This window comes from Triturus cristatus, chromosome 6, assembly GCF_964204655.1.
Source record: "Triturus cristatus chromosome 6, aTriCri1.1, whole genome shotgun sequence".
NCBI classification, from domain to species: Eukaryota; Metazoa; Chordata; class Amphibia; order Caudata; family Salamandridae; genus Triturus; species Triturus cristatus.
Window position 1 is genome coordinate 1012463128 of NC_140589.1, and position 27853 is coordinate 1012490980.

The window sequence follows — 27853 nt, forward strand, 5'->3', positions numbered from 1 at the left end:
GCCAAATGGGTGTGGTGGCACTTGATGGACCCACACATATAATAAATAGAGCAGAAGAACCACATTTTGCAGTTACTTTTATACATTTCTTATAGGTTTAGTATTTCTGAAGTCTAGAATTAGAACATAATTAGATAAGTGGCGCATTTTATAATTGATTGTATTTTTATCAGTAGCAATTTTCTTGCGTATAAATGGCTCAATTCAAATCTTGGTAGGTGCCCCGTTTCTTCACAATGGCCACAAAGTAAATTGCTCAGTTACCCTGATGAAGGAGCCGCCTGCCAAGTTTATAGACGTCCGCCAGCCCAGTGCACATTTCTACCATTGTCAGAAAATGCCGTCAAGATGGTTCCTGCCAATGAATTGTAAGTTTGACAGACGGCTCCGTCAACATGACAGAGCCATGTGGCAAACTTTCAATGTTTTTTTTATTATAAAAAAATAGTTACTAATTCAATTTCTTTTTTAAATCAAAAAAACAATGCTCCCCTCACCATGAAAGTTTCCTCCCATGAGGAGGGGGCAATGAGCACTTTGCAATGCTACTTTCCTCCAGGATTTTCCTAGCAGTAGCGGGCCTTGAAGATCAGCTGTATGTCTGCCCATGTAAATTAGGTGGGAGGACATACAGCCTAACCTCTGACGGCCCTTACTCCATTGGGCCGTTAAAGGGGTTTCACCATGGTGGAGACAGAATACTTTCTTACATAATCAAACCTATGGCTTTCCCGGACAGGCGGACCATAGTGTTGGCAGGTAGAGAATGCTGTCACCATTGTGATGGAATATCCTTTCCGCCAATATTTAAGTCAGGCCAATTGTATTTTCAGTATGTATTTAGAACTCAATGATTGGGTAAAATCTCCCAAAAAATTATAAAACTTTTTATATGTATAAATTACATAAGTCCCTGGATTCACAACTGTATCATATATTTATTTTATTTATTAAATTTCCGTTTCTATAGTGCAAACTTTGCCTACGTTTGTGAGTGTATTTTATAGTGGGAATCCATATACAGGATACAGTAAAAGATATTAATGTAAATACAAAATAAAGTGGTACAAATTACAAATCACAGTAAAGAAGTGTACAGTAAAAACAGATGTGGTGGGCATTAACCACAGGTTGGGGATCAGGGGATCAGGGTCAAAGCAGGAAGAGGCCCTTCAGCAGTCATTAAAGCTAAAGAATAGTGGTAAAAGCAACTCAGAACATGCACTGCAAACCTAAGCACACATGAGGGATTAGTGGTGATCAAAAAGGCTCACACTGGGATAATGTAAGGTAAGATAGGGAAATGACTTTTGCAAAGAATAAGGAAGTGTGTTCTGAACTCTAGTGGGACAGCCAGAGAAAGGTTGCACTGTGGTGCTATGCTGGACATTTCAGTAGGAGTGAATGTATCCTGCAAAGAGATGGCTGACCTCCACAGAGTGTCTTTTGTGGGTCAGGTAGAAGGGGTATGTATATTTACCACTTTGTGACTCTTGAAGATGCCGCTAGCCTAGATGGACAGCCATTGTAGAGGTTGTAAGATATAATATGTTCATAATATATATTACCATTGACAAAGTGAGCTGCAAAACTGTTCTCTGTGGAACAAGGTGCATTTTTGGTAAACCAGTAAAGAGTCATTGGCCTGGTCAGGTCTTGAAAGAACAAGGGATTGTTCGAAAGTCTTAAGGTCGTTCTATTGAATGAATTGTCTTCTTCCCCACAACAGTTTCAGATGGAAAATTGCAATGTTAGCATTAATGTGTGATTGTAGGATAAGTCTTAACTCCTAAAGATAGAAAAAAGTCAATAATCACCGGATTGCAGCCCAAGACATTGAAGGAGTCAATGCTAAATTGCATCTTTGATTGTGTGAGAGATAAGGAGAACTTGATGATGAATTGCAGTTCACTCATAAATTATTTGCCGGATATGAGTGAGGTGAGCACTGCTCTCAGATTAAAGATCTTCAGATACATCTGAGTTTCATCTGCACATCTGAGGTGAAGGATCTCTGAGTTCTTTGACAGGGCACCGAGAGTGTGAGATCAGGGTTTATAATGGTCAGAACTAAACTGAAACTATGTGGTAATCCCAAAAGACACTTTACAGATAAAGGAGTTGGATATATTAATCTGCTGGGTTTGATTTTTCAGATGTGATGAAAGCCACTCAAAGAGTATGACATAAAGGCTTATATGTTATTTTACAATGCCTAAAAGAGTAGGAATATTCATGTTTTTGAAAGCGGAAGATAAATGAAGGAGAACAAGAAGGAATTCACTGAAGAGATTGTACAACCGATGTGTAATTTGAAAAACCTTTACAAGGAACAAAGTGTAGAGACAGGGCAGAAGCTACTAAGATCCTCTGTTTCTTCCACAGAGGGAAGATCTCACCAATTTTAAGGAACTTCAGTAAGACTCCTTGTATTGAAGATTCAAATACAAGCTTGGTAAAATAGGGTTATAGCTGTTAATAATAAGACTTTAGTGATGTGACTAGGGAGGAGAGTTTCACCTTACTTATGGTTTTCAACTAATCACTGTGAGAGATGCCTTTAACCTGCAGCCTATTATCCCCAGATTTGTAACAGTTAGGAAGGAAATGGTGAGAGTTTGACGGCTTTGACTTTCTCAACAGAGAGCAAAGAAAATTATTTGTATATGGACCCTTGATCTTTAACTATAAAAAGCAGGTGGCGGATTATTGGTCAATTTTGCAACTTCAGAAAATTGTCTCTGTTGGTTGTTCACAGCATTGATTACAGACTTGGTGTGACAAGTCTGTGTGCTCAAAATGTCTTTAGCCACCCTAAGAATATTGTGATTTGAATTTGATGGCAAGTATCTCCACATTTTCTCCATTACTCGTACCCATAATGAGAAGTGCCAACACCGACATCACCAGTGGAAGAAATAAAAGGTCTTTATACCAATAAAGTGATGTTAATATTTTTGGTATTGGGAAACCATGTTATCACTTTCTTGACCAAATGTTTTGCTATTGGTGAACACTGAGAATAAAACGAACTTGAAATGGCTTCGCCAGGCAGCTGTGATTTGGTCTTCAATACTGACAAAATCTTTTTTGTGTACTATTATAAGATAAATAGAGTTTTCATGTAAAATCGGGTTATAGCAATGTTGTCTACATTCATTGTCAACTAAAAAAGAGGAAAATAAGTTGACTGCAGTGTCATTAACATGTTCACTGCAGTGTCATTAGTTTGCACATTTTTACTACTATCTGTGTGGACGTCTGTTCTTCCCTGATTTTAATGCTATGTCAGCAGGTGCACAAAACTGTGCTTCTTCTCATTTTTGATATCTCTGGGGCTTCAGTGAAAACAATTCTTGCTTATATATGTTGAGCATGATTCACATAAACTCAGGGGTAAAAACCATAAATGTACTCCCAAAAGCTTATGCCTCCATCTGAAGCACATCACCAGCGCTTTTGGAGAATCCAGGGAATTACTGGGGTGCTGGTACTGTTGTGGATCACCTAAAACACTCAAATGCTTTCTTTTTTACTCATATGAACATGTAACGTGTACTTCTCCGCAAGCAAAGTTTGCACTTATTGAATCGGGAAGATAGTTTCCCTATGTAAAAATCGCTTTACAACCCCAACAATTCCCATCATTTTTAGAGGCTGATTTACCTCCCTCCGCCTTCCTTGGCAGGAGTGCGGTGTATTAGGTTTCAGGGCAGGAAATTTGTGATTCATTTACAGAGGTAAGAAAATACTTAATCTGAGGGAAAAACAATTTGTGATTCACAACCTTTTTTTCTGTGAGTAAGCATGTCTTACTCCTGGAATTACAATAAAATAGCACAAGTGCCCTGGAGTGAAGCATAACTGCTCACAGGAAATGCCTAGTGAATTATAGCATGAAATTGTGAAGCTGTTCACATATCAAGCAGCAATAAGAGACATCCCCTCTTACATAAAATTTTCTTAATCTGTACCAGAATATTTAGTATCATAATCACTCATAATTGAATTCAACTATAATCACATAAGTACAAAATACCGGTTTTTGCAAGAGTGTCATGGACATGTGAAAAACATGATTTGTCAGCTTGGCCTTAAGAATTGTAAATAACAATGCAGAGAGTGAATTGCAGGTCCTTGAACTGTTACATCATCACTCCCTACAGAGGTTCTCTGTTGTTAATCAATAAATACTCACTGGCATTCCACATCGTCAGAATGCTGCAAGTGATGAGAATGTGTGTGGCGAAACATTGATTTCATGTCATAATTCAGATGTGCAGTCACTCAGGAGGAAAGAAGAAGGCAGAATAACAGATTATGCATCTTTGCATGTTTTATACGGCTAATTGTGCGAGTCTGCATGCATGAGTTCACACCACAAAGAAAGAGGAAAGTGTATTTTAAATGTACAGTTCAAATTTGTGTTACTTATATAAGGCTTCCTCTTGGTTGGCATTAGTTGCCAAAACACCACGGTGGTCTAGTCTACTAGCTATTCAATTAATCTGTGTGTCACACTGAAGTCTAAAAGTGTGAGGCCGAATAATACTTAAAACCACAGAAGAGGAAGTGTTTTCTTTTTTTTAAACAAATCATGGGAGAATTTTCGCTTATTACAAACTCTGGCCTTAAAATCGTGCATAATGCGTATTCCTGTGCTTACAATAAAAAACAATCATGTCCCAGTATTTATCGGGCATTTTACCTCCATTGAATTCAAAAAGAACTTGTCTTGCTGAAATTTAATAAGGGTGTGAATTGTAATGCACCTGGTAACAACCCGGTGCAATAAAAATTGCAGCATTAATAATTGTGATAAATTGAGATCACAGTTCACCGAGCCACTTATAACTAGCCCATAGAGGATGATTAAGGCTAAATCTTGAGGGCCCCTATTGCGAATCCTGGGTTCTAGGACACAGGTCGGCAGGGTTTGGGTTCCTAAGCCACAGGTTTAAGATCTTAGTTCACTGCCTCATCACTGAGTAAGAAAGTCAATTTTTTTAACCTGTGCCCCATACAACCCACTGAGCATTCCTGCGGGCATGGTGTTTGTGTTTCCTGGCTTATTAAGAATCCCATAAAGGATTCGTGACACAGATTTATAAACTAGCCGACGCCAGCATGGCACTAAGAAAGACATTATGTATTTTATAGTGTTTATTTTAACAGTTTCATTCTGTTGATTACACAAATAATAACCTCACAGAATATAAGTAAAACAGCACTTGTGCATGGTATTAGCAGCGAGAATAAAATAAACAATTCTAACATATTTTTAAGAATGTACCTACCAGCCAACCACCCTACTGATACTTCTGTGTTCTATACTATGAGAGCATGGCATATTTAGCTCACCTCTATAGGTTCTTGGGGTCTTGTGCACTGCATACCTGTTCACAGTGAATCAGCTGTGCTTTCAGACAGAGTGTTCCTTCAGAAAGAAAACACAAATAAACTGGGCACAACTCCTCTTATGGCTGGATCAACTCTTGGCATAAGAGTGAATGCTCCAGCAGACAAGCAGGACCTCTTGTGACAACATGGTGTGAATGCCTCTCCAACTCGGAGTTCAAATGCAATGGTTTATATAGGACATTGACCACTGACTTTTAGCCTGAAGTGCAAAATGGAATCAGACTTTTCCAAATCCAAGATGCAACCGGTCTAAAAGAGCAAGATAAAAATAAGTCAACTCTGACAAAAAGTTTACTTCTCATGTCTACTGTGAAACCTTGAGATGTACATACTGAGGAGTTTGTGTCAGATTTGTGTTGTCCAATGTAATACCAAATCAGTGTTTAAATTAAATGACATATTCACAAGTTCTGCAAAAGATAATGACATGCTAAATTTGGACCAAAGGCAGAAAGCCTAACTTAACTTTTTGAAAATGGAGTCTGACTTGGGAGTTCATGACATCGAGGTTGGACAGGGATGTGACCCACAGTTTGTAGGATCTAAGTGGATTGCCTATTCAGCACATTCTGCATTGCCATACCAATCATATAGGCAGTAAGAAGTGGATTGGTGCTGTGGGTGACCTCAGATGCTTGTGACTGTGTGTAGCTCATGCCCTCGGCACAAGCACCTCAAGTGGTCCACCCTCACTCCCGAGGTTTAAAGGGCTCTGTGTTTTTTGCATGCCATAGAGGCTGTGTCTCTCTATACCGTGGGTTTCCATGTGAACTGATGAAGATGGTCTGAGTGGTGGGAGATATGCTTAATGTGTTCTTTGTTGCTCTCGCTGGAAGGTTATAAATGTTGAGTTTTTTTAAGGTGGGATTGTACAGAAGCAAGTTTTATACCTGGTTCAATGCAGCCAGTCACTATAGGCTGTTAGATGGATCTGAAGATGCGAGGAAAATGAGGAGCTCAAGAAGAACAATTATGTTAGCTAATAGGGCTTCATTGGGTTCTCACTATGACAGATCAAAAGAAGGTGGATGGCTCCTTAGGCCTGAGATGGTGGGTTACATTTGCTGTCAGGAGACCATGCAATCTTATGCTTGATGCAATGTTTGTGAGCTGACAGCTATTATATTAAAGTAACTTTTCTTATCATCTAAAGAAATGTTAGTGATCTGCTGGGCAATTGTTGGCCAAGGGTGTTAGTCAGTAGATGGGTCTTCCAACTGAAGATGCTGATAATTGATCATTTTAAATAGTTTAAATATAATAATTAGTTCTGTTGTCTCTGATTAATCCCTGTGACTGCTAAAATTATGGACCCTTCTCGAGGTACAGATGGGGAAACTGCCAGGTACATCATGAATGATTTAAAAATGATTTCATTTAACTTTTTGTCAACAGCCAACATCACCAACAACTCCTAACAAGCCAGTGGAGCCGTTAGACTGGGCCTCAGCAGTGACTCCTAAGCCAGACCCAACGATCCTCAACAAACACATCAGGAAATTGGTTGATGTAAGTATTAGGAGATATGGTGCCCATAACGAGAACTTGTTAAAAAAAAATCCTCACAGACAATATGAGTCGAAAAATAGTTGGCATATCTAGTGCCAACCATTCTGGAGGGGCATTTGCAACTGTGATTTTTAAATAATTGTTGATTAGATTTCCAACAGCTGTTTTATGATGACGCCTCCTACCTCCTTAAAGTGCCAGCACAAGTTACCAGTTAACACTATTGCCCCTTGTCACTGTCAAGGTGTCTGCATATTTGGTTAACCTCATTCCTTAATTTAATAACTTGAAGATTACTTTGTTGAAGGCCTCATCCACATAGACCATTCATCTTTCTCAGATGTGTCGATAAAGGCCTAGGGGCATATTACAAAGATGTCATGGAATGCAGGGCAGCAAGTAGAGTTGCTGCGCGGCACTGGGTTGCATGAATGGGAGAGAGCAGAAAAGCGCATATCTACTTGGAAGTGGTGCAGTTCTGCTCTCTGCCTGAGCAGGCACACGAGTGGCTGCCATGCACCCTTGCATCATAGTGCAAGGGTATCTGCATTGTAGTCAGTATAGCTGACTATGGGCCATATGTAGGAAGCCAAATACCGGTCGGTAACGGCCGATTTTCGGTAAATATCCCGTTACCGACCGGTATTTAGGCATTTGCTATGTAGGGGGCATATTTCAGGATTCGGTAATTTAACGAATCGGTAAAATTACCGATTCGGTAAATACCGAATCCTGAAATGAGATGTAGGAAACACTCTAATGAGTGTTGTGTAGGAATTAGAATTCGGTATTTACCACCAAATATGGTGATAAATACCGAATACATTGCAAAAAGCAATATTTTGTTGAAATAAGAGTGCCATGTGGCAGACATACATGCCCTTAGGGCATGTATGTCCGCCACATATGCACACATGCAGGAATCAGGGGTGCAACAGGGTGTCAATGTGACACCCTGCCACCCTTGAATGTGCTCCCCCCATTACCGAATCGGTATTTACCGATTCGGTAAAATATGGTCCAGGCCCATAGGAATCAATGGGAAGGTATGCCTCATTACCGAATCGGTAAATACCGATTCGGTAATTACAGAATTTCTCCGAATCGGTAACATTTACCGAATTATTACCTATATACAATTTACCGATTCTTAAATACCGAATCGGTAAAATTCGGTATTTAAGAATCGGTAAATTGTATGCCACCTACATATGGCCCTATGCCTTAAGGCATTTTCCTCTTTGCATGTGTGCTGCAGAATACAGAGAAATCTCATCTCACTTAGGCAGGATATTAAGCCAACCATATCATTAACTAGGTGTGATGGTTCTTAAATAAATATATTGGGGATCATGATAGAATAAAGCTGATGTAGGGACGCCAGACGATTGCATATCGGCAATTACATTTATTGTTGATAAATGCCCAGCAACAGATGAGCAGTTTTTCAAAGAAAGCCGGGGAGCAACTGACTTCTCAACCGAAAGAGCTACAATTTATAAATAAGCACATGTGTACACTGTTGGCAATGAGCATATGCGCGCAGTAAAAATAAGCAATGTAAATTCCACACAAAAACATGCCTCAGGAAGCATGTAAAAGAAACTGACAAAAACCATCACAGTGGCTGTAGGTATTAAAATAAACAAGGAGAAGGGATAACACTTCACCAGAATGGCTTTATAGCCCGATGTCAAGGGCTATACCGCTTGTTAAAGACCCTTACGCAGAGTTATAGGACCGTTCTGCAGGCGAGGACCTATGAGATCGAAGGCATTTAACAAGCAACATCACCCAAGCCAGAAGGGTTAAAAGCTATTAGAAGATTCAACCTTCTGAGGATACAATGTCCTAAATTAAAAATCGGAGGAGAAAGCCCATTCTTGCCATTACTGGTCCTGAGTTATTTCATTGTGTTAAATGGGGATCATAAAATTAAAATGTTGTAATACGAAATCTAGAATGTGAGCAAGCTACCTCAATGAACTGTGATTTCATAGGAAGTCAGTATTAGGTGTATCTTCAAATCCCAAGCAGTCACTTGCAGAAAGGGAAGCTGTGATGGAGATTAATAGAGGAAAGTATGTAACGGTGTTCAAAATGTTACTATTTTTGATATGTCTTGCAGCTTCAAAGATGTTGTCTTTACTTTGTTTTGTAACACTAGAGAGAGTGAGAGAAAAGCAAGGCAGTTGCAATCTCCCAAAGATATGATATCACAGAAGAAACTGCTGGTACCTATGTCCCCGATTACGGTTCAATAGGTGTTTGGAGTCAATTGTAAAAACAATAAATTGACCCAAATTGTCCTATATAACAGATGTTGTCATTAGACATAACCATGGGAAGTGTTGGGATATCCACAGATATTGGAGAAGACGCCTCACTCACTGATAGTGACATGCTTCATCATTGGCGTCTTTCCACACCCAGGTAAGATGGTAATACCTGGGCGGACTCAACCAAAAGATGTGATGGGAGTTCTTATATAAATTTTCTCTGGTTATGCAGGGAACCAGTTCAGTGGTAGATACTAAAAATACCTCCAGGTATACCCCTAATTCGAAACTTTATTCTTGGGGTACCTGGGGTTGTTTTGAAATTATTGTTTCAAATGTACCCACTTCTTATGCCAACATGTTTCGGCCCGTGCACAGAGCCCACAAGGGTCTGGGGCCTTCTTCAGGGCTGTCTTTTCTAGTAGTTGGTTTCCCTGACTCAAGTTTGATCATGTACTACATGCAAACCCAGGTAAAAAATGAGGCCTATTGCACTCACCTATAGTTTGGAATCCAGTAGATTTTCTAGAAGGAGAAAATAGTGTCAAAATCGTGTTAGAACTCTATTTTGGACTCACACCCATAGTGACATCTATGACTCAACTCTGTGTGGCTATATCACTCCACCCGTGATTGGTGCGATATCATCTACTCCATTGTGTCTGTTAGTGTCATATTCCGCACATCTAACTTGAGTGTGACTATTTAAAAACTCTCTACCCTTAACCATACGGAATTCAACTCTCAAAATCGATCTCCAAATAACCTTGGGGTAATAACATTGTAATTTCCTGTGTACCCCGTGTTTAATTTCAAAAAGGTGGGGGCAAAACTGAGGAATATTTAATCGGTGCACGGTGTGTGAACCAGATATCCTTTCCAAACCTACACCTTCTTGTCACATGCTAAAGCTGTGTTCGTCAGATATCCATTCTCACCTACTGATCGGTGCTAGATTGCACCATGCGGGTCACGTGATTTTTGGTGCCGTCTTGTAGTCACACACTAAGGGTATAAAACAAATCATGAAGGATAAAAATGGTGATCGTGTGATTACAACTTCAGAACATCACGTGCTTTCACCAGTTTATGTGGAAAGCTACACGTTTGCTTGCTGCATCACCCGTAATATGGAAGTTAATACTGAGCCCTTCCATATATGTGATAGTATTTCTCACGTTCTCAAGTGTAGACCTCTGCATTATTTTCTCAAACCGTAACATGGGGCAGGCTCCGGTTATTTATGCTCGGACCTATTGACCGTGAGGCCATGTTAAATTAACCAGATCCCCGTCATTATTCAATTATACAGGACACTGATGGTAGCGTAAAGTTACAGTAGGTAGTTTAAATGTTACGCGTTCTCATACCAACCGCACAATATTGTATAGCAGTACTTAGAAACACCGACACACACGCGCTTCATTAGGCAGACACACAATCGAATCAGCTGCATCTTACTTCGTCAAAGATCGGTCACCGTGGATACACCTATAGTGTTCACTGCCCGCCGCCGTGTGAATCTAGTGTGTGTGTTGTGGTTTTAAATAATTAGTGAGCTTCCGTCCGTCTTCCGTGTGGCGTGAACAGCGTATTGTGTGATTGGATACGGTCTGTCACGTGGCTAGATGATTGGACGTGCATACGTCAAGGTTGCTCTGGTGTCTGCTGTGTGACACGTCCATGGTGAATTTCTGGGAGATGTAGGCTGCAGGGCCGGTATTGCCGTGTTTGCACCTTATTATGGACAAAGAAGGAACCTACTCCGCGCTAACTGGAATCATGTTCACAATCCCTCACATCCAGATGCACAGTGCGGAACTGCCAATGTAGGATAACATTGGGAAACCATATCCCATTTACATGTGTGTCGCAGGCTTGTTCTCGTGTGCATATGTAAGGGGCAACTACCCCCACATCCAACAATTATTGTATTAAGAAATTGCTAACAATGAGTGGAAGAGTGACCCCCAGATCTACCTAGGGATTACCCTTGGACAAGAACCGATCATTGGTTACCTCGATGTAATCCGCGTTTCGTGTGGTCTGTGGTTGTTAACCCCTTCAGTGCCCTTCTCCCTCCTGTGCCGGGCATTGTATTAGCGGGCGGGGTCCATGATGAGATAGTCTCGTCATGGGCACAGCGCAACCGCGCTCCATGACGAGACTATCTCGTCATGGGCATAGAAGAGGTTAAAGACACACGTGTCAGTGCAACATCTAAAACCCGGCTAGTGTCCATTCGTGTAAAACATGTTTACACTGTAAATCTCCATCTCAAATATTAGTTGATTTTTTGTCGATTAATGTGTTGGTACTTTTTTGTTGAGAGTAGATACTAATCAATACTAATCAATATCAGTGGTGTTCAAACTGTGTGTAGGGCCCTGCTCATGTTAACATAGACCACGGAATTTCCTCATTTAACCCATTGCTGACACTTGACAATCGGTAGAACCATCGTTGTTCTGCTTTCAACAGTTGTTTATCATTGCATTGGTTGGGCAGTTTTTCAATAATTGACCAAGTGAAATCATTCTCACTATGTCCCAGCGTTTGGAAAGGGCGCATCATCTTTGTGACCTTTTTTCCACATCGGAAGGTGCTGCGGTGTTCATTCAATCGTGTTTTGACTTTACGTGAATTCATACCAATGTACCTCAGATTACATTTACAGGTCATGATGTACACCACATTCTGGGTGTTACAATTCGAAAACGACCTCTGTTCCCATGGTGTTTGTAGCCCCAGATCGATGGTTTTACTTGCTTTTGTTAGGGTACACACATTACAGCTCCCACATGGAAAGTGTCCTACAACTACGGGTAAGTCCCATAGTGTATTTGTGTTATCTCTGGTTCCTGTCTTCTTCTTGGGGCGAATGTGTACTATTGAGGCCCGTAGGGATTTGCCGCGTTTGAATGCAAAGAGGGGTTTGGGTAAATTAAGGGTTCCTGAGTTTAGGGTCTTCCAGTGTCTTGATATGATCCCCTTTAGTTTGTTGGATTCAGTGCCAAAGGTGGTAACGGACACTATTCTCTTATTCTCAGGTTTGAGATGAGATTCCAGTAATGCTTCCCTTGGGTTGTTAATTGCCCTCTTGTTAGCTTGTTTTACTAGCCGTGGTGGATACAGCTTAGAGTGTAACTTTTGTGATAATTTCTTTGCGTGTACCATGTATGTTTCCTTCTCTGTACAATTCCTGCGTAGTCTCAGAAATTGTCCTACTGGTAGGTTATCTTTCAAGGTTTTCGGATGAAAGCTGTCGTATCTCAGTAAGTTGTTCACATCTGTAGGTTTATAAAAAACCTCCGTTTTCAATTTGCCTTTATCGGGCCAGATTTTTAGGTCGAGGAAGGTAATCCAGTCTCTTTTTACAGTCATTGTGAACTTGAGATATTGGTCTCTTGAATTTAACCAGTTCAGAAAGTCTTCTGCTGTTGCTTCGTTCCCTTTCCATATAAGGAAGATGTCGTCAATGTATCGCTTCCACACCGACATGTTGTCAACATACGGGTTAGTGTCTTTACTTTGTTGACAACAAAATTTCCGAATAATGATGATATCAAGTTGACACAATAGGCTGAGATTATGTGGGGAGAACAAAATGCAAGGGAAATAAACACAGTAACTGAACAAATAGAAAATAAATCAGCCTAGTAGTGTCAAATGAACCACTCTCTCACAGTGTGTCACTTCTGGTGAAAGGGAATATGCTGTGTATAGATTGCATGTGATTCTGAGGTGCAGCGTTTAAATAGCATGTGATGATTGCGAGTGGGGCATGGGAAATTAGTTAGATGTGGCTTTTTAAGGCAAGCCTGTTTTTAAAAGGAAGGGTTGTGTGCCATTTTTGCAAGTGAGAATTTTACCATTGACCATAGGTAAATGTGCCAGGTTCATCAGAGAAGTTAATATATATTTCTAGCAGATTTCTTGTAGAATTGGCAGTAGAGCAGTGGTCTTGGTTCTATTGCTATGACAAAAGTATCTCCAAGGTACTAATTTAGATCTTGGTGGATGGGTTATTCCATCACAACGGTGATGGATATCCTGTCCGCAGAACTACAAAATCCCAATAAACACATCTCCTGAATCACACACAATCTGTCCCGCATTTCCCCTCTCTCACCCTTGCAATGAGTTTAAGCATATTACTCCTTGCCTTTTTGTTGTTCTGGTCAGAAATTCCAGATAAAGCTGCCCTCTATTACCCCTTCTTATCACACTTTTTATCGAGCCATTAGGAATCAGAGCCAAAAGTGACTCTACTTAGGTTAACTGTGTCCTTGATGGAGCTAAAGCCAGCTTTTATGTTGACGAGATTGTGCTTTATTTAGATAACTAACATAACAGAATAGAAAGGGCACTGAGTCCTATTTCTGAATTTGTAATTGTTGGAGGATATAGAATAAATCAAAATAAGACTGAAGGCCTCATATTTAATTCTGACCCAGCTACTCTACCAAGAGCTTGAAGGCCATTTACTTGATTATTGTAACATTATGGCCCAATATTGAGAATCAATTAATATGTCGAACGCAATCTCATTTACCTTAGTGGGTACAGTCAACGTGTTTAAAATGACAGCACTACTGCTGTGTCTCTTTCTGTTACAAGTGAGTTCTTGCCAAGAGGTTCTTGAGCTCTTTGAATAGTATGAAAAATAAATTCATCTAGGCAGATGAATGCAACGAGATGAGGTGGAAAAATGTGCTTGTCATTGTTTCTTGTGAGTCATGGCTCTTTCCCACACTCAACAGTGGTAAGGAATTAGAATATTACACTCTGAACATCTGCAAATGTTCAATGTCCATGGTTCAACTTTGGTCCGCACAGGTTAGATGTAGGCAAAGAATCCCACTGGCCTGTTGGGCGATCAGAGAGTGCCCAACATGCTGGTTTGGCATGTCAGAGTGTGGGCCACTTAATTACTGTTTGAGGGCCAGTGTTATGGTCTGAGGGCTGGATGTTACTAATGTTTTCCTTGTTATTACCATAAACATCGCTTGCAGCAAGCACAAATGCTTGAAGCCTTCCACTCCTTACAAAGCATTTATACAACAAGCGTTAAGAAGTTCAAAAATACACCAACATGGAAACAAGGCCTACATTTTTAACTTTCTAATTCACTTTTAATTTGGTGCCCAGGCTTATTTTCTGTTTTTGTCCCTGTCCGACACTGTGCGTGCTACAATGTGAGGAAAGCCACATCAGATATTTGTATAGAGAATTAATATAAATAGGAACTGGTTACGCTAATCGCAGGGCCTCGGGCACTTTATAGACATCTATGGATAGGCCAAGCTTCTCCATCTGAGGCAAAGAAGAGGCGTTACTTTTTAGTACTTAGAGTTAAGAGTTAATTTAGAAGTTCAAAAAAGCGATCATGCCTCAATATATTATTTATAAAAATGTGTGTCTGTTTATTTATACCCATGCCTCATCATAATATATAAATGTATGCACAATTTAATTCGATAATGCTAAGAAAACACAGGTAAAGCATGTTGTTAAAAAGTGCTTGTCTATCTACACTCATACTACTAATTCATTGAACCATGTATCCAGTGCTGGAGTACATTCCACTATCTTGCATTAATCATATGAGATATAGATGATGGAACAAATACATTCCTGTCCTCATTTATTATCAATGCTATTTCTTGATAACATCATCAGCCTTGAGGACAAGGTTTTGCCTACTGTGTTATTTCTTTGCCTCTGGACTCGTGGTGAGATCCTGACGCGATAAAAATAATTAATACAGTTATAAAATGAAGGTTGTGTATTTTTATAACCTGGCTTCCTCACTTTAGTTGCGCTTCAGAAATATTGTTGTGGATAGGCAAGATAGTTAAAATTAAGAACACAGCCATCTATGATTAGTCAGGAAATCTGCCATGGCTCTTCCATTGCTCTGGGGCAAATTATTCCATTGATAACCCAGCACTTTTTAAGGCAAGCCTGTTTATAAAAGGAAGGGTTGTGTTCCATTTTTGCAAGTGAGAATGTTACCATTGACCATAGGTAGATGTGCCAGGTTCATCAGAGAAGGTAATATATATTTCTAGCAGATTTCTTGTAGAATTGACAGTACAGCAGTGGTCTTGGTTCTATTGCTACGACAAAAGTATCTCCAAGGGACTAATTTAGATCTTGGTGGACGGGTTACTCCATCACAACGGTGACGGATATCCCGTCCGCTGAACTACAAAATCCCAAAGGATGGTCCACCAGGATCTAAATCAGGCACCAAGTCTAGAGGACTACAGTCTTCATATTGCCACAACATAATGGACATTAGTGACACTCAAGTCCAGAGTTTACTCTGCGGTCAACAAAGATGCAAAGTGCAACTTTCACAAGAGGGAATCTCCATCTTTGCACTTGATTCAGTTATCATTTACATGGTCTTGAAATTCCTAACTACATCTAGTTGCCCAGGTATACTAATATTTCATGAAGTGACCGTCCTACTTGAAATTGAACTTTGATAGCCTTTCTGAATATATTGGCTAGAACCTTCATTAGCCAGGAAGATACAACCCACATTTCTTTCTGTTTTCGCAGTCTGTTTTTAGGAACTACGACCATGACCACGATGGTTACATCTCTCAAGAAGACTTTGAAAGTATTGCGGCTAACTTCCCTTTCTTGGATTCCTTCTGTGTTCTGGATATGGACCAGTAAGTTAACCAAACTATTAGACATTTAATATATGTGACTGAAAAACATATTACCCATATTCACCATATTTCCCCACTACTCAGCATTCTTTGGATCTTTCATATCAATTGTGAAATATATGAAGTTTTAAAGAAAATGTAGTGCTGAGTTGCTTTGACTTACATCAATGCATCTGCTTCCCACTGGCTTGAACATTTTTGTTAATTTGTGATTACTTAACAACAATCTCCATCCTGTTGATTCTCTAATCTTCATCCCACTGGTTATAATGTGAGCAACTCGTGAGATGGGTCCGCCATTGCCTCAGTGGAAGGAAATGACAACTTCTAAGCTCCTCCCTCTAAGTGGCAGTGAGTATAATGTGTCCTGCCATGTTAGCAAAATCACAGGGGTTGATTCAGAAGAATATTCTAAGAAGAAACATGCGTGGCTTGGAAAGTCTGGGATTAGAAATGGAGTATCGGTGCAATGAACATTATAGTTGGAGACATTACTTCATGACCTTGTTCCTTGTTATTATTGTTACTAATGTGAGGGTAAACCAAAACAGTGTGTTTTCGCTTCCCTCAGACCTAAACAAAAAGCCATGCCAAATCAGGAGCTGCATGCTACACACAGGTATATTTATTTTCCCTGAAGCATGTGATCAGGCATGTAGCACGAAAGAAAGTAAACTTTAACTCACACTCACTGATTCTGGCTCCCCCATGTCAAGACTGTAATAGGAAATAAAGATAGAGGAATAGCTTCTTGTCCACCAGATATCCTAACCAGAGGTATTCTTGTACCTGCTTGAGATATTATTTTATTTTTTATTTGGGGAGTTTGGTTGGGCTACTAACCACCTTACCGTGTGTTCACTCCTGTATGTTCCTTTAAGTAAAAGCACATACAGGAGTGAACGTTTTCAATCTAGAATCGTTTCAGAAAGTCATTCAACATGGAAGGAGAGGTTTGGTAGGTATCCACTATCAAATATGCCCTCAAAAATGGTGGTGGACTCTTGGGAGGAGTGAAAGTGCTGAAAGCCACAATGAGGAGAAATAGTAGATCTAAGGCATCTGATGAGTCAAAAATTCGGAATTGAACTGGAAAGGGGGTCATTTACATGCTTAGTCAAATGTTGATGTGAAGAAGTGGATCTTTAAGGATCTTTTAAATCAGAGATGATCATATTCCAGTCTCAGTTATGACAGTAGAGAATTTAACAGGAAGGATTCCTTGGTGTGAAGGGTTGAACGACCGTAGCACTTGTGCATAAGGGGTAGATTTGTCAGTACACCTGATTGGTCGATCAGAGACTTCTCGGCAGATAGCAGGGGTCAAATAAGTTAGCAAAATAATATGAAGAGTTGCCATATTGTGATCTGTGCATGAGGCAGAGTGTTTTGAAGCTATTGGAGGTCTTACGGGCTAGTGTGATGCAAAATCGTTGTTTCAGCCCCAAACAACAGCAGATAACATAATTATCGCCTCTCAAGAGTTTTGAGAGTGATATACTGGGAAGACTTGTGCATAGGCTATTGCAGAAGGCCACAAGGGACATGACTGTTCTCATAGTACGTGGATTTTGAAGGAGTAGTGGAGAATCATCAGAACTCATTTTAGCAAAGTGGTAGAATGCTGATTTGGAAGCCACCTTTATTTGAGAGGTAAAAAATAGATCTGAGTCAAAAAGTGTTTTCAATTTTCACACTTGTTAAATTGGGATGGAGGTATTAATGTGGACCAGAATACTTCCTTTCTACCATGACTAACCACACAAGGTTATCTGGTTCTGGGATGATAGTGGAGTATTAATTATAAACTGTCTGGATGTGAGATTTTTGCGGGATTTTTCCTAAAAAGGATGAAGATCCTCCCCGTCGAATTGGCATAACACAGGTCCCTGCAGCCCCCGTGGTGCGGGATCCCCCAGCTGCAGGTGCCCCACTCAGCACAGTACTCTGGCCTGAGAGCTCCTGATTGAATCCGGAGTATTTGCCCCTCCGTTTACCTTGCAGAGGGGCCCCTCAAGTTTCGTTACGCCACTGCCCCGTCGAGGTGGTATGCTTCATCATCTGGCCCTCCTCACCCCAGGCCCCAAATGTTTGGAAGATGTGATGGCCCTCACTTGGGGCTCTTTACGAGGTTATTATTTTTTGATTGTTTAATTAGTTTAATTATTTAATTACTTCTAACTTGTTAGCAGCCCTAGGACACTAACTTAAAAGGAGGGTTAAAAATTTGACTGAGAAGCACATAGCTAATGTCCACATAAATGACAATCTCCTCTTACACTAAGCTAAAACCCTTATTACATGTCAGCCAGAGCCAGGGAATAACCTAGTTTTACCAGGTCGATTTCCGTACTCAGTAAAATCAGCCGAGGGGTGGGGTGACATTTCAACATGCTTAGAGCTCATCAAAAATGTGACGTCCTCAGAATCGGTAATCTACAGGTGGCGAAGGACCCTGTACTCTTGGGCACGCATGTTATTCCCCATTACCTTCACATTGGTAATTCTTCTGTAAGGATCCATATTCCTGCTTTTTTATTCCTAAATTAAAGGCTGCAGACTATCCGCCATCCAGGCTGATTTTCTTTGGTTCTGATGGTGCAAATGTACCCTATTCTTCGAATTATGATCCGGAAACAATAGTTTTGAAGACATTTTTAGTTTACCTAAATTGAATGTAGATGCACAAAAAAATGTGAGTTGCCTAGTGCTTAATTTGAACCGGTGGTTTCCGGTGCTTCACACTGGCACTTAATTGTTAACACCAGCACTTGTGACAGCTGCCACATGAGGGCACCGGTTTTGCAATTTAAAAAAATGATCAGCGCAACAGTTGTTTTTTTAATTCATTATACATTCAAAACAACTAATACCTGCCACCGAAGCCATTCTTATAGCTTTGGGGTCCTCAAACAGTCTGAAGTGTCACACTTGTAGTCGTGTGATGGTTAGTAGTTGTGTAGGTACTGTTACTGGCCGTGCTGGGAGAGGCAATGGGAGGTGCAAGCCGCCATAGCCTCCTGAGGAGTGCCCTGGCACTTATTTTATTTGATAAATTAAGCAGTGGCGTTAACTCTTTGTTTTAAGCAACCAAGGGGCATATCATCGAGGCCATGCGATAATTATCGCTCAGCGCTCTTAGCGCGAGGATAATTATCGCCGGCCAACTCTGAATTTTATCGCGGAGATAGCTTGCTATCAGCAACGCTTATCTCCAAAGCGATAAAATTCAGAGCGCAATCTGCCAATTGTGCGATTATTGCTGGAAATCCAGCGATAATCGCACAAGGTATGGCGAAAGTTTGCTGATAGGGCAAGGCATACTTAGCCATGACATTCACCTTACATAGGATATCATGGCTAAGTCAGTTTTGAAGCTTAAGGCGTAAGGAAAGTAGCGATAACAGAGGTTATCGCTACTTTGCTTGTCGCTCTGCAGGTTAGCGTGCCCATTGATCATTGGAGAGATGTCGCTTAGCGACATTTCTCCAGTTATGTCAGGGCAGGAACGCCCACTTTGCATCTCATTAGAGATGCAAAGATGGGCGTTGGGGGAAAGGGCGATAATGCAAGGATAGCGTGACCTTGCTGATTAGGTGATAAAATTATCGCCGCTTTCCGTCCGAAAACGGACGCTAAAGCGGCGATCATTTTATCTGCAGGGCTTGATGATATGCCCCCAATATAGTCAATATTCGCAGCACTACTAAAATACCAATAGTTTCTAACTTCTCTCCGTCTGTATGATCAGCTTGGGCATTTTCAGATGAATGTTTGATTTCTGCCAAAGCAGGCCATGAAGCCATTTCTACTTCAAGAACACCCAAGCTCAAATGAGAAGTTGTAGTAACTGCACAACATTCCTAGGACATTGGGACTTTCGAGTAATGTCTGTCTTTATTTGTCAAACTGAAGACGGCTGAAATGCCAGAAACCGGTCCTAGGAAGCTTGTTTCCGGTCCAGGGAAGACATGGCTTGGCAGTTCGGGCTGGACTGTTCCCATGAGGCACAGGGTCAGACTGATTTGCATATGGCCATGTCTGAACTGGGGTGGCAGAGTGGGCTAAAGAACGGTGATGGATCAAACCCGGATCTGTTGACTGGGTGTGAGTGTTTGATTGGTTCTGATGCTCCGTCCATCACCACCCCCTTTCGTTCCACTTTATTTGTCAAACTCACATTTAATGTTACACTGCCGTAAAAACTGTCACATAATTCTGAGCATTGCAGCGCCTTCTTTATGGGGTGAAATCATTTGTCTACATTTGGTGAGTAGTATATATAAATAGGGCGTCGCGGGGCGTCCCTGGGGAGTTTTTCGATTTAAATAAAAGACTTGAACAGTTTGACTGGAGCCAGAAAAGCAAGGACCACTCCTGAAGCCGTGAGTGGTCATGACTTCTGATGCCGTAGGACATGTCAATCTGGATGCTTTTGTGAGCCATTTTAGGAACAAGTCATGCTTTTTGGAGAACACATAAAAATGAAGATTAGAATGCCAAACATCCACCAGCGTGTCGTCATGAGGTTATCAGGAGACAGTCGCACATGCTGCCAGACAGCGTGCTCGGCTGCCCAGCACAGAGGCCTCCTGTTCCTCTGCTGCAGACGCGTCCAATGCTCTCATTGTCAGTGATGTCATCTTTTTAACCTCCAATCCCACACTCTGTTACTGCCTTCTTTCTACAGGGATGGCCGTATCAGCAAAGATGAAATGATGGCTTACTTCCTGAGAGCAAAAACTCAACTACAGTGCAAAATGGGACCCGGCTTCCTCCATAACTTTCAAGAGATGACCTACCTGAAGCCAACTTTCTGCGAGCACTGTGCTGGATTCGTAAGTCTGAACGCCATGCTCGTAACTTTTCAAGCGTTCATTTCGTTTTCAAGGAAAGAGGTCTTCTCCTCGGCACCTAAAATGTGCTGGATATAAAGTTGTGCCATCCCTTTCCTTTGCTCTGGTTCTGAACATTGAATTGAAAACAAGCATTGAAAGTGCCAATTGTTCTGGGTTTAGACCACTATAGTGCAAAAATAGGGGGCATACACACGCACACCGTAATCTAGTAGGTGTTAATATACTCTACACACGTCTCGATACTGAGGTAGACTATAACGTGTCCCAAAGCAAATATAACTGTGTTTTTTAAAGTTTTTTTTTTATGCACTCCCACGAAAGTTGTTAAACACACTATGGGGACGGTCCCATAGTGCGGTGGCCTTTACACAAATGATGTTGGTCTAGCATTGTCAGTGTTATGTCCGGTACCGGACGGATAGTGACAGCGGTATGCAGGAGGGTAGCAGATGCTCCGGGATCCGGAGCAATGAAAATAACACACACCTACGCTTGCTAATGCGCTTCGGTGCACTGACCCGGATCATCCGGTCCAGCCCCCATTTATTTGTTTAGGCCCTTCCGGGTCACAGACGGGACCACCCTCGCGTAGGCGTGGGGGTGTTCCCTTGAACATAACATTCCTCCTTTATCATGGCACAACAAACGAAAACACAATACCGCTTGGCAGAATGCTCCAGTTCAAAAATGAGAGAGAGAGAGAGAGAGAGAGAGGGAGAGAGAGAGAGAGAGAGAGAGAGAGAGAGAGAGAGAGAGAGAGAGAGAGAGAGAGAGAGAGAGAGAGAGGGAGAGAGAATATAGAGAGAGAGGGAGAGAGGGAAAAGTAGAGAAACAAAAGGAAAATGGGAAAACATTGCATTACTGTTCTCTAGTCCATTACAAAACCTCTCAGTCGAGACGACACCGTTGGATTGGCTCTAAGATGATATCTGTGTCCACCTCGACCTTCACTCGCTCCTCTCCGGCTTTCTGCTCCAGCCGCCCCTGGCGAATGTTCCACAACTGCCCCAGGCAGAGGGGGGGCTGGCCCTGGTGACTCACTCTCCTCGTCAATATCGTCGCCCGTCGGATCGCCACCCTCAGGCTCTGGCACCACCTCCCGGGGTGGGGCCGGGCACCGGTATTTTTTGAATTGGGAAATGTTCCTGGTGACTGTCTCATGGCCCCTCTGGGCAGTGACCATCGTGCCCTTAACTGTCTGGACCACCCAGGGCTCCGGTTCGAACGGAAGGGAGAACTTCCCTCGTGGATGTCGATTTCTCACCAGCACCCGTTCGCCAGCCACCAACACACTGCTCCTGGCATGGCGCCTCTGGGACATTCGGTCGTTCTTGGCCCGCCTCTGTTGGAGGCGTACGGATACTTGACGATACGCAGGCAAAGGCGGTGTCACTTGGGGAAAAACATCATTCAGCACCCGTTGATTGCACAGAGAACCAGGGCTGGCCATGGTGGTTGAGTGAGGCGTAAGTCTGTATTCCTTCACGAAGTTGTACAGGGCGCACTCCATGTTCTGCTCTCGAGACATAGCTATCCGGAGCACTTTGTTCAGGGTGCGCATGAAACGCTCGGCCTCACCATTAGCCTGTGGCCACCGTGGTGTGATCTTTACATGACGGATGCCTCTTGATCGGAGGTATTCAGAGAACTCATGGCTGGCGAACGGCGGGCCGTTGTCCGTACGTAGCTCCTTGATTAGCCCATGGCTGGCCATGATTTTCTCGAATCGAGGTATGGTGTTGCTCGCCGTGATGGAGTCCAGTACCTCAACCTCAGGGTATTTTGAGAAATCGTCAATGACGACAAGCATGTGTCGGCCATCGGGTAGGCTCCCAAAGTCGGCACTCGCCCGGTGCCACGGGTGAGGAGGGATATCTTCCGTCACGATTGGGGCCGGCGGATCTGCTGGGCCTACCGCTTGGCAGAGTGCGCAAGACCGGACAGTCCTCTCCACCACACTGTCCAGATCAGGGAACCACACCTTGCTCCTCAGACGGGACTTTGTCTTGACTACCCCTTGGTGCGCAATGTGAGCTAAGTCCACCACTCGCTGTTGTAAGGACCTGGGGATAACCAGACGCGTGCCTCTCATCAGACACCCCTCGGGGGACACGGCCAATTCAGACCGGACGTTGTGAAGAGCCCTTAACGCCAGTTGTGCATCATCCGTGCGGTGCGTTAGGTTCTCCAACAGGGAGTGCCACCTTCCTGATCCAATCGCGGAGATCACCAACTCCCAGCAGTCATCCTGTTTGGTCGCCTCCAGGATGTCCTCGAGCCTGATGGGCAGGGGTCGGGAGCGTTCCACCACCAACCTGACATACTCCTCCGTCTCCTGCGCTTCAGATTCTTCTTCTCGGGTAACTGGCCGGGCATGCCTGGAGAGGAAGTCTGCAGGATTTTGCGTCCCCGGGCGGTAGACCACTTTGAATTGATATTCCTGCAGCTGCAGGATCCACTTTTCGATTCTTGGGGGTGGTTTCGACGACACGCCCATGAAGAGAGGAATCAGCGGTTTGTGATCAGTATGGACCGTGAACGGCTGCCCATAGAGGTAGAGGTGGAAGTGGCGACACCCCCAATGTATCGCAATCGCCTCCTTTTCTATGTGGGAGTACCGTTGCTCAGTGTCTGTCAGGGCCCGGCTCGCGTAGGCAACCGGGGCCCACTCCCCGTCCAGTTGCTTCTGGGACAATACAGCACCCAAACCGATGGGACTGGCATCCACCGACAGTTCAGACTCCCGGGTGGGGTCAAAGTACGCTAGGGTGGTTTCGGCGGACAGAGCCTGTTTGGTGTCTTGAAAAGCCTTCTCTTGACACGGGCCCCATTCCCAGGTTGCGGCGTTCTTGGTGAGGTCCCGTAGAGGTGCTGTTAGATTCGTGAGATTCCGGATGAAGCGACCACAGTAGGTGACCATGCCCAGGAAGCTTCTCACTCCGGTGACTGTGGTCGGGGCTGGAGCCGTCTGGATGTCTCGAACCTTGGCCGGGTCGGGCGACACTCCTTGTTGCGAAAAGTGATAGCCAAAGAACGCTATCTCCTTTTTCAGGAACTCGCACTTCTCGCGATGTAGCGTGAGACCACTGTCCTGGAGTCTCCGGAACACGCATCGTAGGCAGTTCATGTGTTCCTCCAGAGTCGGTGCATGTACAAGAATGTCATCACTGACGTTTATGACTCCACTGAGGCCAGCCAACACCCCTCTGATGGTGTCCTGGAACACTTCCGCCGCGCTGGACACCCCGAAACTGAGGCGCTTGTAGCGGCGCAGGCCCACATGGGTGGAGAAAGTGGTTATGGCTCTTGACTCGGGGTCCAGCAGGAGTTGATGGTAGCCCGCCCGAAGGTCCATCTTCGAGAACCAGCGCGATCCGCTGACCTCCGCAACGATGTCGTCGACAGTGGGCGTCAGATGGCGTTCCCGCTTGATGGCGTGGTTCGGCAGACGCATGTCCACGCATATCCGGACTTCACCTGGTTGCTTTGGTTTCCGGGCAATCACAATGGGGGAGACCCAAGGGGTTGGTCCGTCCACTTTCTCGATGATGTCAGCGGCCTCCAATTTCCTTAGTTCCTCTTCCACCTTGGGCCGCAGATGAAACGCTACTCTCCGATGCTTGAGAGCAACCGGTTGCACTGATTGGTCTATGTGCAGCCGCACCAGGTGGTCCTTCAGGCATCCAATGCCGTTGAACAGGTCCCGAAATTCTTCCACCAATGACTCGACATCCTCCCGGTGCACAGCGAACGCAAAAACCACCAGTTGCAGGTGTTCCGCCGTACGACAGCCCAACAGCATTCCCGTACCCTCCTTGGTGACGTACACCTTGGTACGGACGGAGTTGGTCTCGTGAGCAATGTCGGTGGTGAAAACGCCTACCACCGTGAGTGGTGTGCCGGAGCCATAAGCAAACACCTGTATGGACGTTGGCTTCAGGACGGGCTGAGTTGGGAAGGATTTCAGCATGGACTGGGCCATTATGTTGATGGACGCACCTGTGTCGATCAGCACCGGCGTTAGATGCCCTGCAATCTTGACGTGACACTTCGGTGCCCTCCGTCTCGGGCATCCATCAGGCTGTAGAGCGTGAATTACATGGACCGTGCCTTCGTCCTCATCGTCATCCATGTCGTCTTCCTCAGTTTCGGGCGGAGGGGCATCCACCGCATTGACCTGCCGACTTTGTTGCCGCTGACGTCCCGCCGATCGGCACACTTTGGCTAGATGGTTCAGGCGACGACATGCCGAACATCTTTTCCCTTGCGCCGGGCATACACCTTGGTGTGGGTACGAGCCGCCGCACATGTAGCAGGTGCGGGATGATGGTGGTGGAGTTCCGTGGTCCGGCTTCTTTTTAGACGCTTTCTTCGGGGTAGTCGCCACCACCGCGTTGACTGGCTCTGTTTTTACCTGACGTTGGAGGGCCGTTTCCATATGTGCGGCTCGCACTTTGGACAACTCCTTAGACCGGCCCATGGTGAGGATATCTGTCATGGAGATCCCGGGCAGTTCGAGGACTCTTTCTCTCAGCTTCACGGACGAACAGCCTTGGATGAATTGCGCCCGCAATTCGTCATCAGTGTCCGGTAGAGTACAGGTGATAGCCAGTTCTTTCAGACGAGCATAGAAGGTGTCAACAGACTCCTCGGGTTGTTGCCTTGCTTGGCGCAGGAGAAAACGTTCGTAATCTGGATTCGCTAAGGGCTCAAAATGTGCGGTCAGGGCCGCCTTGAGTGTGGCATAGGTGAAGGGAGGACCGGTTTCCACCACGGACTTGGCCAAACGGTGAATTGCAGCACCACCCAGATGCAGGAGCATGGGCCGATGGCGTTCAGGCTTGAGGCCGACTGCGGCAAAATAATTCTCCAGGCGCTCCAGCCACTCTTTCCACTTGGCCGCCTGGGCGGAAGGCGGGCCATCCACAACGAACGCTTCCACCGGGGACACCGTCGTCATCTCGGCGCTGACTGGTGAATGCAGATTTTAAGAACGTCAGATGAGGCGCTTCAGGGGTTAGACACAGTCACAGCAGCCAAGACGCAGTACTTCTGGCGCAGGCCGCGGTAAAATTCGGCCTCCAGGCACCCAGCAGCCAGGCCACAGGGACCAGGCGTCGAGCGTCGATGGAGCGCACACCACGTGGCACCAGGCGGCAGCAGGTAAGACCCCCGGGAAGGAATCAGCAGCCACGGGCCCCCTCCGTCTCACAGCAGCCTCAAAACGCCACCCCGAAGCCACCACCACAGCCAGCAACACCCCAGCAGGGACACAGACAGGCACTGACCGGGAGGGGCAAACTGCAGGTGCGCGTCCTCCACAGCAGCTCACGAGGGTGCAGAACCAGGCAGCAGGCCGGTCGAAGGGGGCGTGTCCTCCTGAGCAGCGCACGATGGTGCAGACCAGGCAGCAGGCCGGTCGATGAAGGGCGCTCCCACGCGCAGGATGGCAGCTGTGACGCGGGCCGGGGACCGGGAGACAGCAGGAAGGCGGCCGGGACAGGCCGCGCGTAGACGCACGTGCGTGTGAAGATGAGCGCTCCGTGTGGCGGCCGCCACCGGAGCGGGTCAGGCAGCGAGGATCCAGCCGTCGAAGAAGCGAGAGTCCGGAAGAGACCCCCTCGTCGCCAGTTGTTATGTCCGGTACCGGACGGATAGTGACAGCGGTATGCAGGAGGGTAGCAGATGCTCCGGGATCCGGAGCAATGAAAATAACACACACCTACGCTTGCTAATGCGCTTCGGTGCACTGACCCGGATCATCCGGTCCAGCCCCCATTTATTTGTTTAGGCCCTTCCGGGTCACAGACGGGACCACCCTCGCGTAGGCGTGGGGGTGTTCCCTTGAACATAACAGTCAGGGTTTACCAACACTTCAAGGATCCACAGTGTGCGCCAATCATGCACACACAAAAGATGGGTGCTGAATTGTCATCCTACGTGAGAATTTGTGTACAGCTCAAAGCAAAACTGTGTTGAATCTGTGTTGTGCCTGTATGCGGTTCTTGCACACAGCCAATTATATTCTTTTTAACATTGTATACCACTTGTGAGTACGAAGATTTCATTTTCAGCTGCTGTAAAACTCAACGAAGGAAACTGCCTTTTTTCATCTACTCACCCCAGCTCTGCCTTCCTTCTGTTATGGTACAGAGTGACTGTGTAACACTAAATCGACAGGGGCAGATTTACAAGAAAGTGACGCATCTGTAGAGATGCGTCACTTGCCCTGCGCCAAAATGCAAAACCCTTGCGTCACAATGGATGCGCCGTATTTACAATACGGCGCACCATGGCGCAAGGATTGACAGATGCGTCAGAAATTCTGACGCATCTGTTGACGGAAAAGTCATGCATTGCTGGAGTCGTGTCACAAGCAGGACGCAACTCCAGCAATGCTCAGGGGTGCCTTATACCTAACATGCTGCATCACTCCTTACGCCTGCTTCAAGCAGGCGCAGGGTTTTGACGCAGCATGGACGTAAAAGTGACTCAGTGAAATCTTGTAGATTTCACTGCATCATTTTTACGGGGCTTCCTGCGAAGGAACGCCCACCCTGCATACATTAAACCTGACGCAGGTTTGTGCCGCGAGGCTTCACAACGTGACGCATCTCCCTAGATGCGTCATGTTGTAAATGGGCCGCAACTTTTACGCTGCCGCTGCGTGACGCAACGACGGGGCAAAAGTGACGCAAGGGGCTTGTAAATCTGCCCCACAGTTTCCAAAGACTCATTGAAACCTTGGTACTATTGAGCATGGTAGTGGAAGTGGAAGGACGGCGCCCGTGTGTGTGCGTGTCTGTGTGGGCCCATCCCTACTTTACAACTGCAGTCTGCGCTTGGCATTGACACAATTATTTTTACATATATCATTTCTTCTGTTCAACTACACTTATTTACCCCTCCCTCTCAAAGGATGATAATAGTGGCTGGTGCACTCATGGCCATTCCAACAAGAACAAGGTTTAACATAATCAACCATTTTGGCTTCCAGAGCGCCAAACTCTTTTACCAATCTTTACTCAAATCACACAGCATGAGCAGCTGCAGTGCAAGCTTGCCTACCACATGGAACAGTTTCAGTTTAAGGACA

General features: G+C 44.4%; 1 protein-coding gene across 4 annotated transcripts in view; it reads left to right on the top strand.

Annotated features, from left to right (window-relative positions):
• Positions 1 to 27853, top strand: part of RASGRP3 (RAS guanyl releasing protein 3) — a 540454-nt gene that overhangs the window by 403677 nt on the left and 108924 nt on the right. For all 4 annotated transcript variants that reach the window (XM_085611793.1, XM_085611797.1, XM_085611795.1 and 1 more), the window contains 3 exons: positions 6817 to 6930; positions 15783 to 15898; positions 20589 to 20736. In XM_085611793.1, coding sequence (XP_085467919.1) covers positions 6817 to 6930; positions 15783 to 15898; positions 20589 to 20736 — 378 coding nt within the window. The remainder of the gene's footprint in view (positions 1 to 6816; positions 6931 to 15782; positions 15899 to 20588; positions 20737 to 27853) is intronic.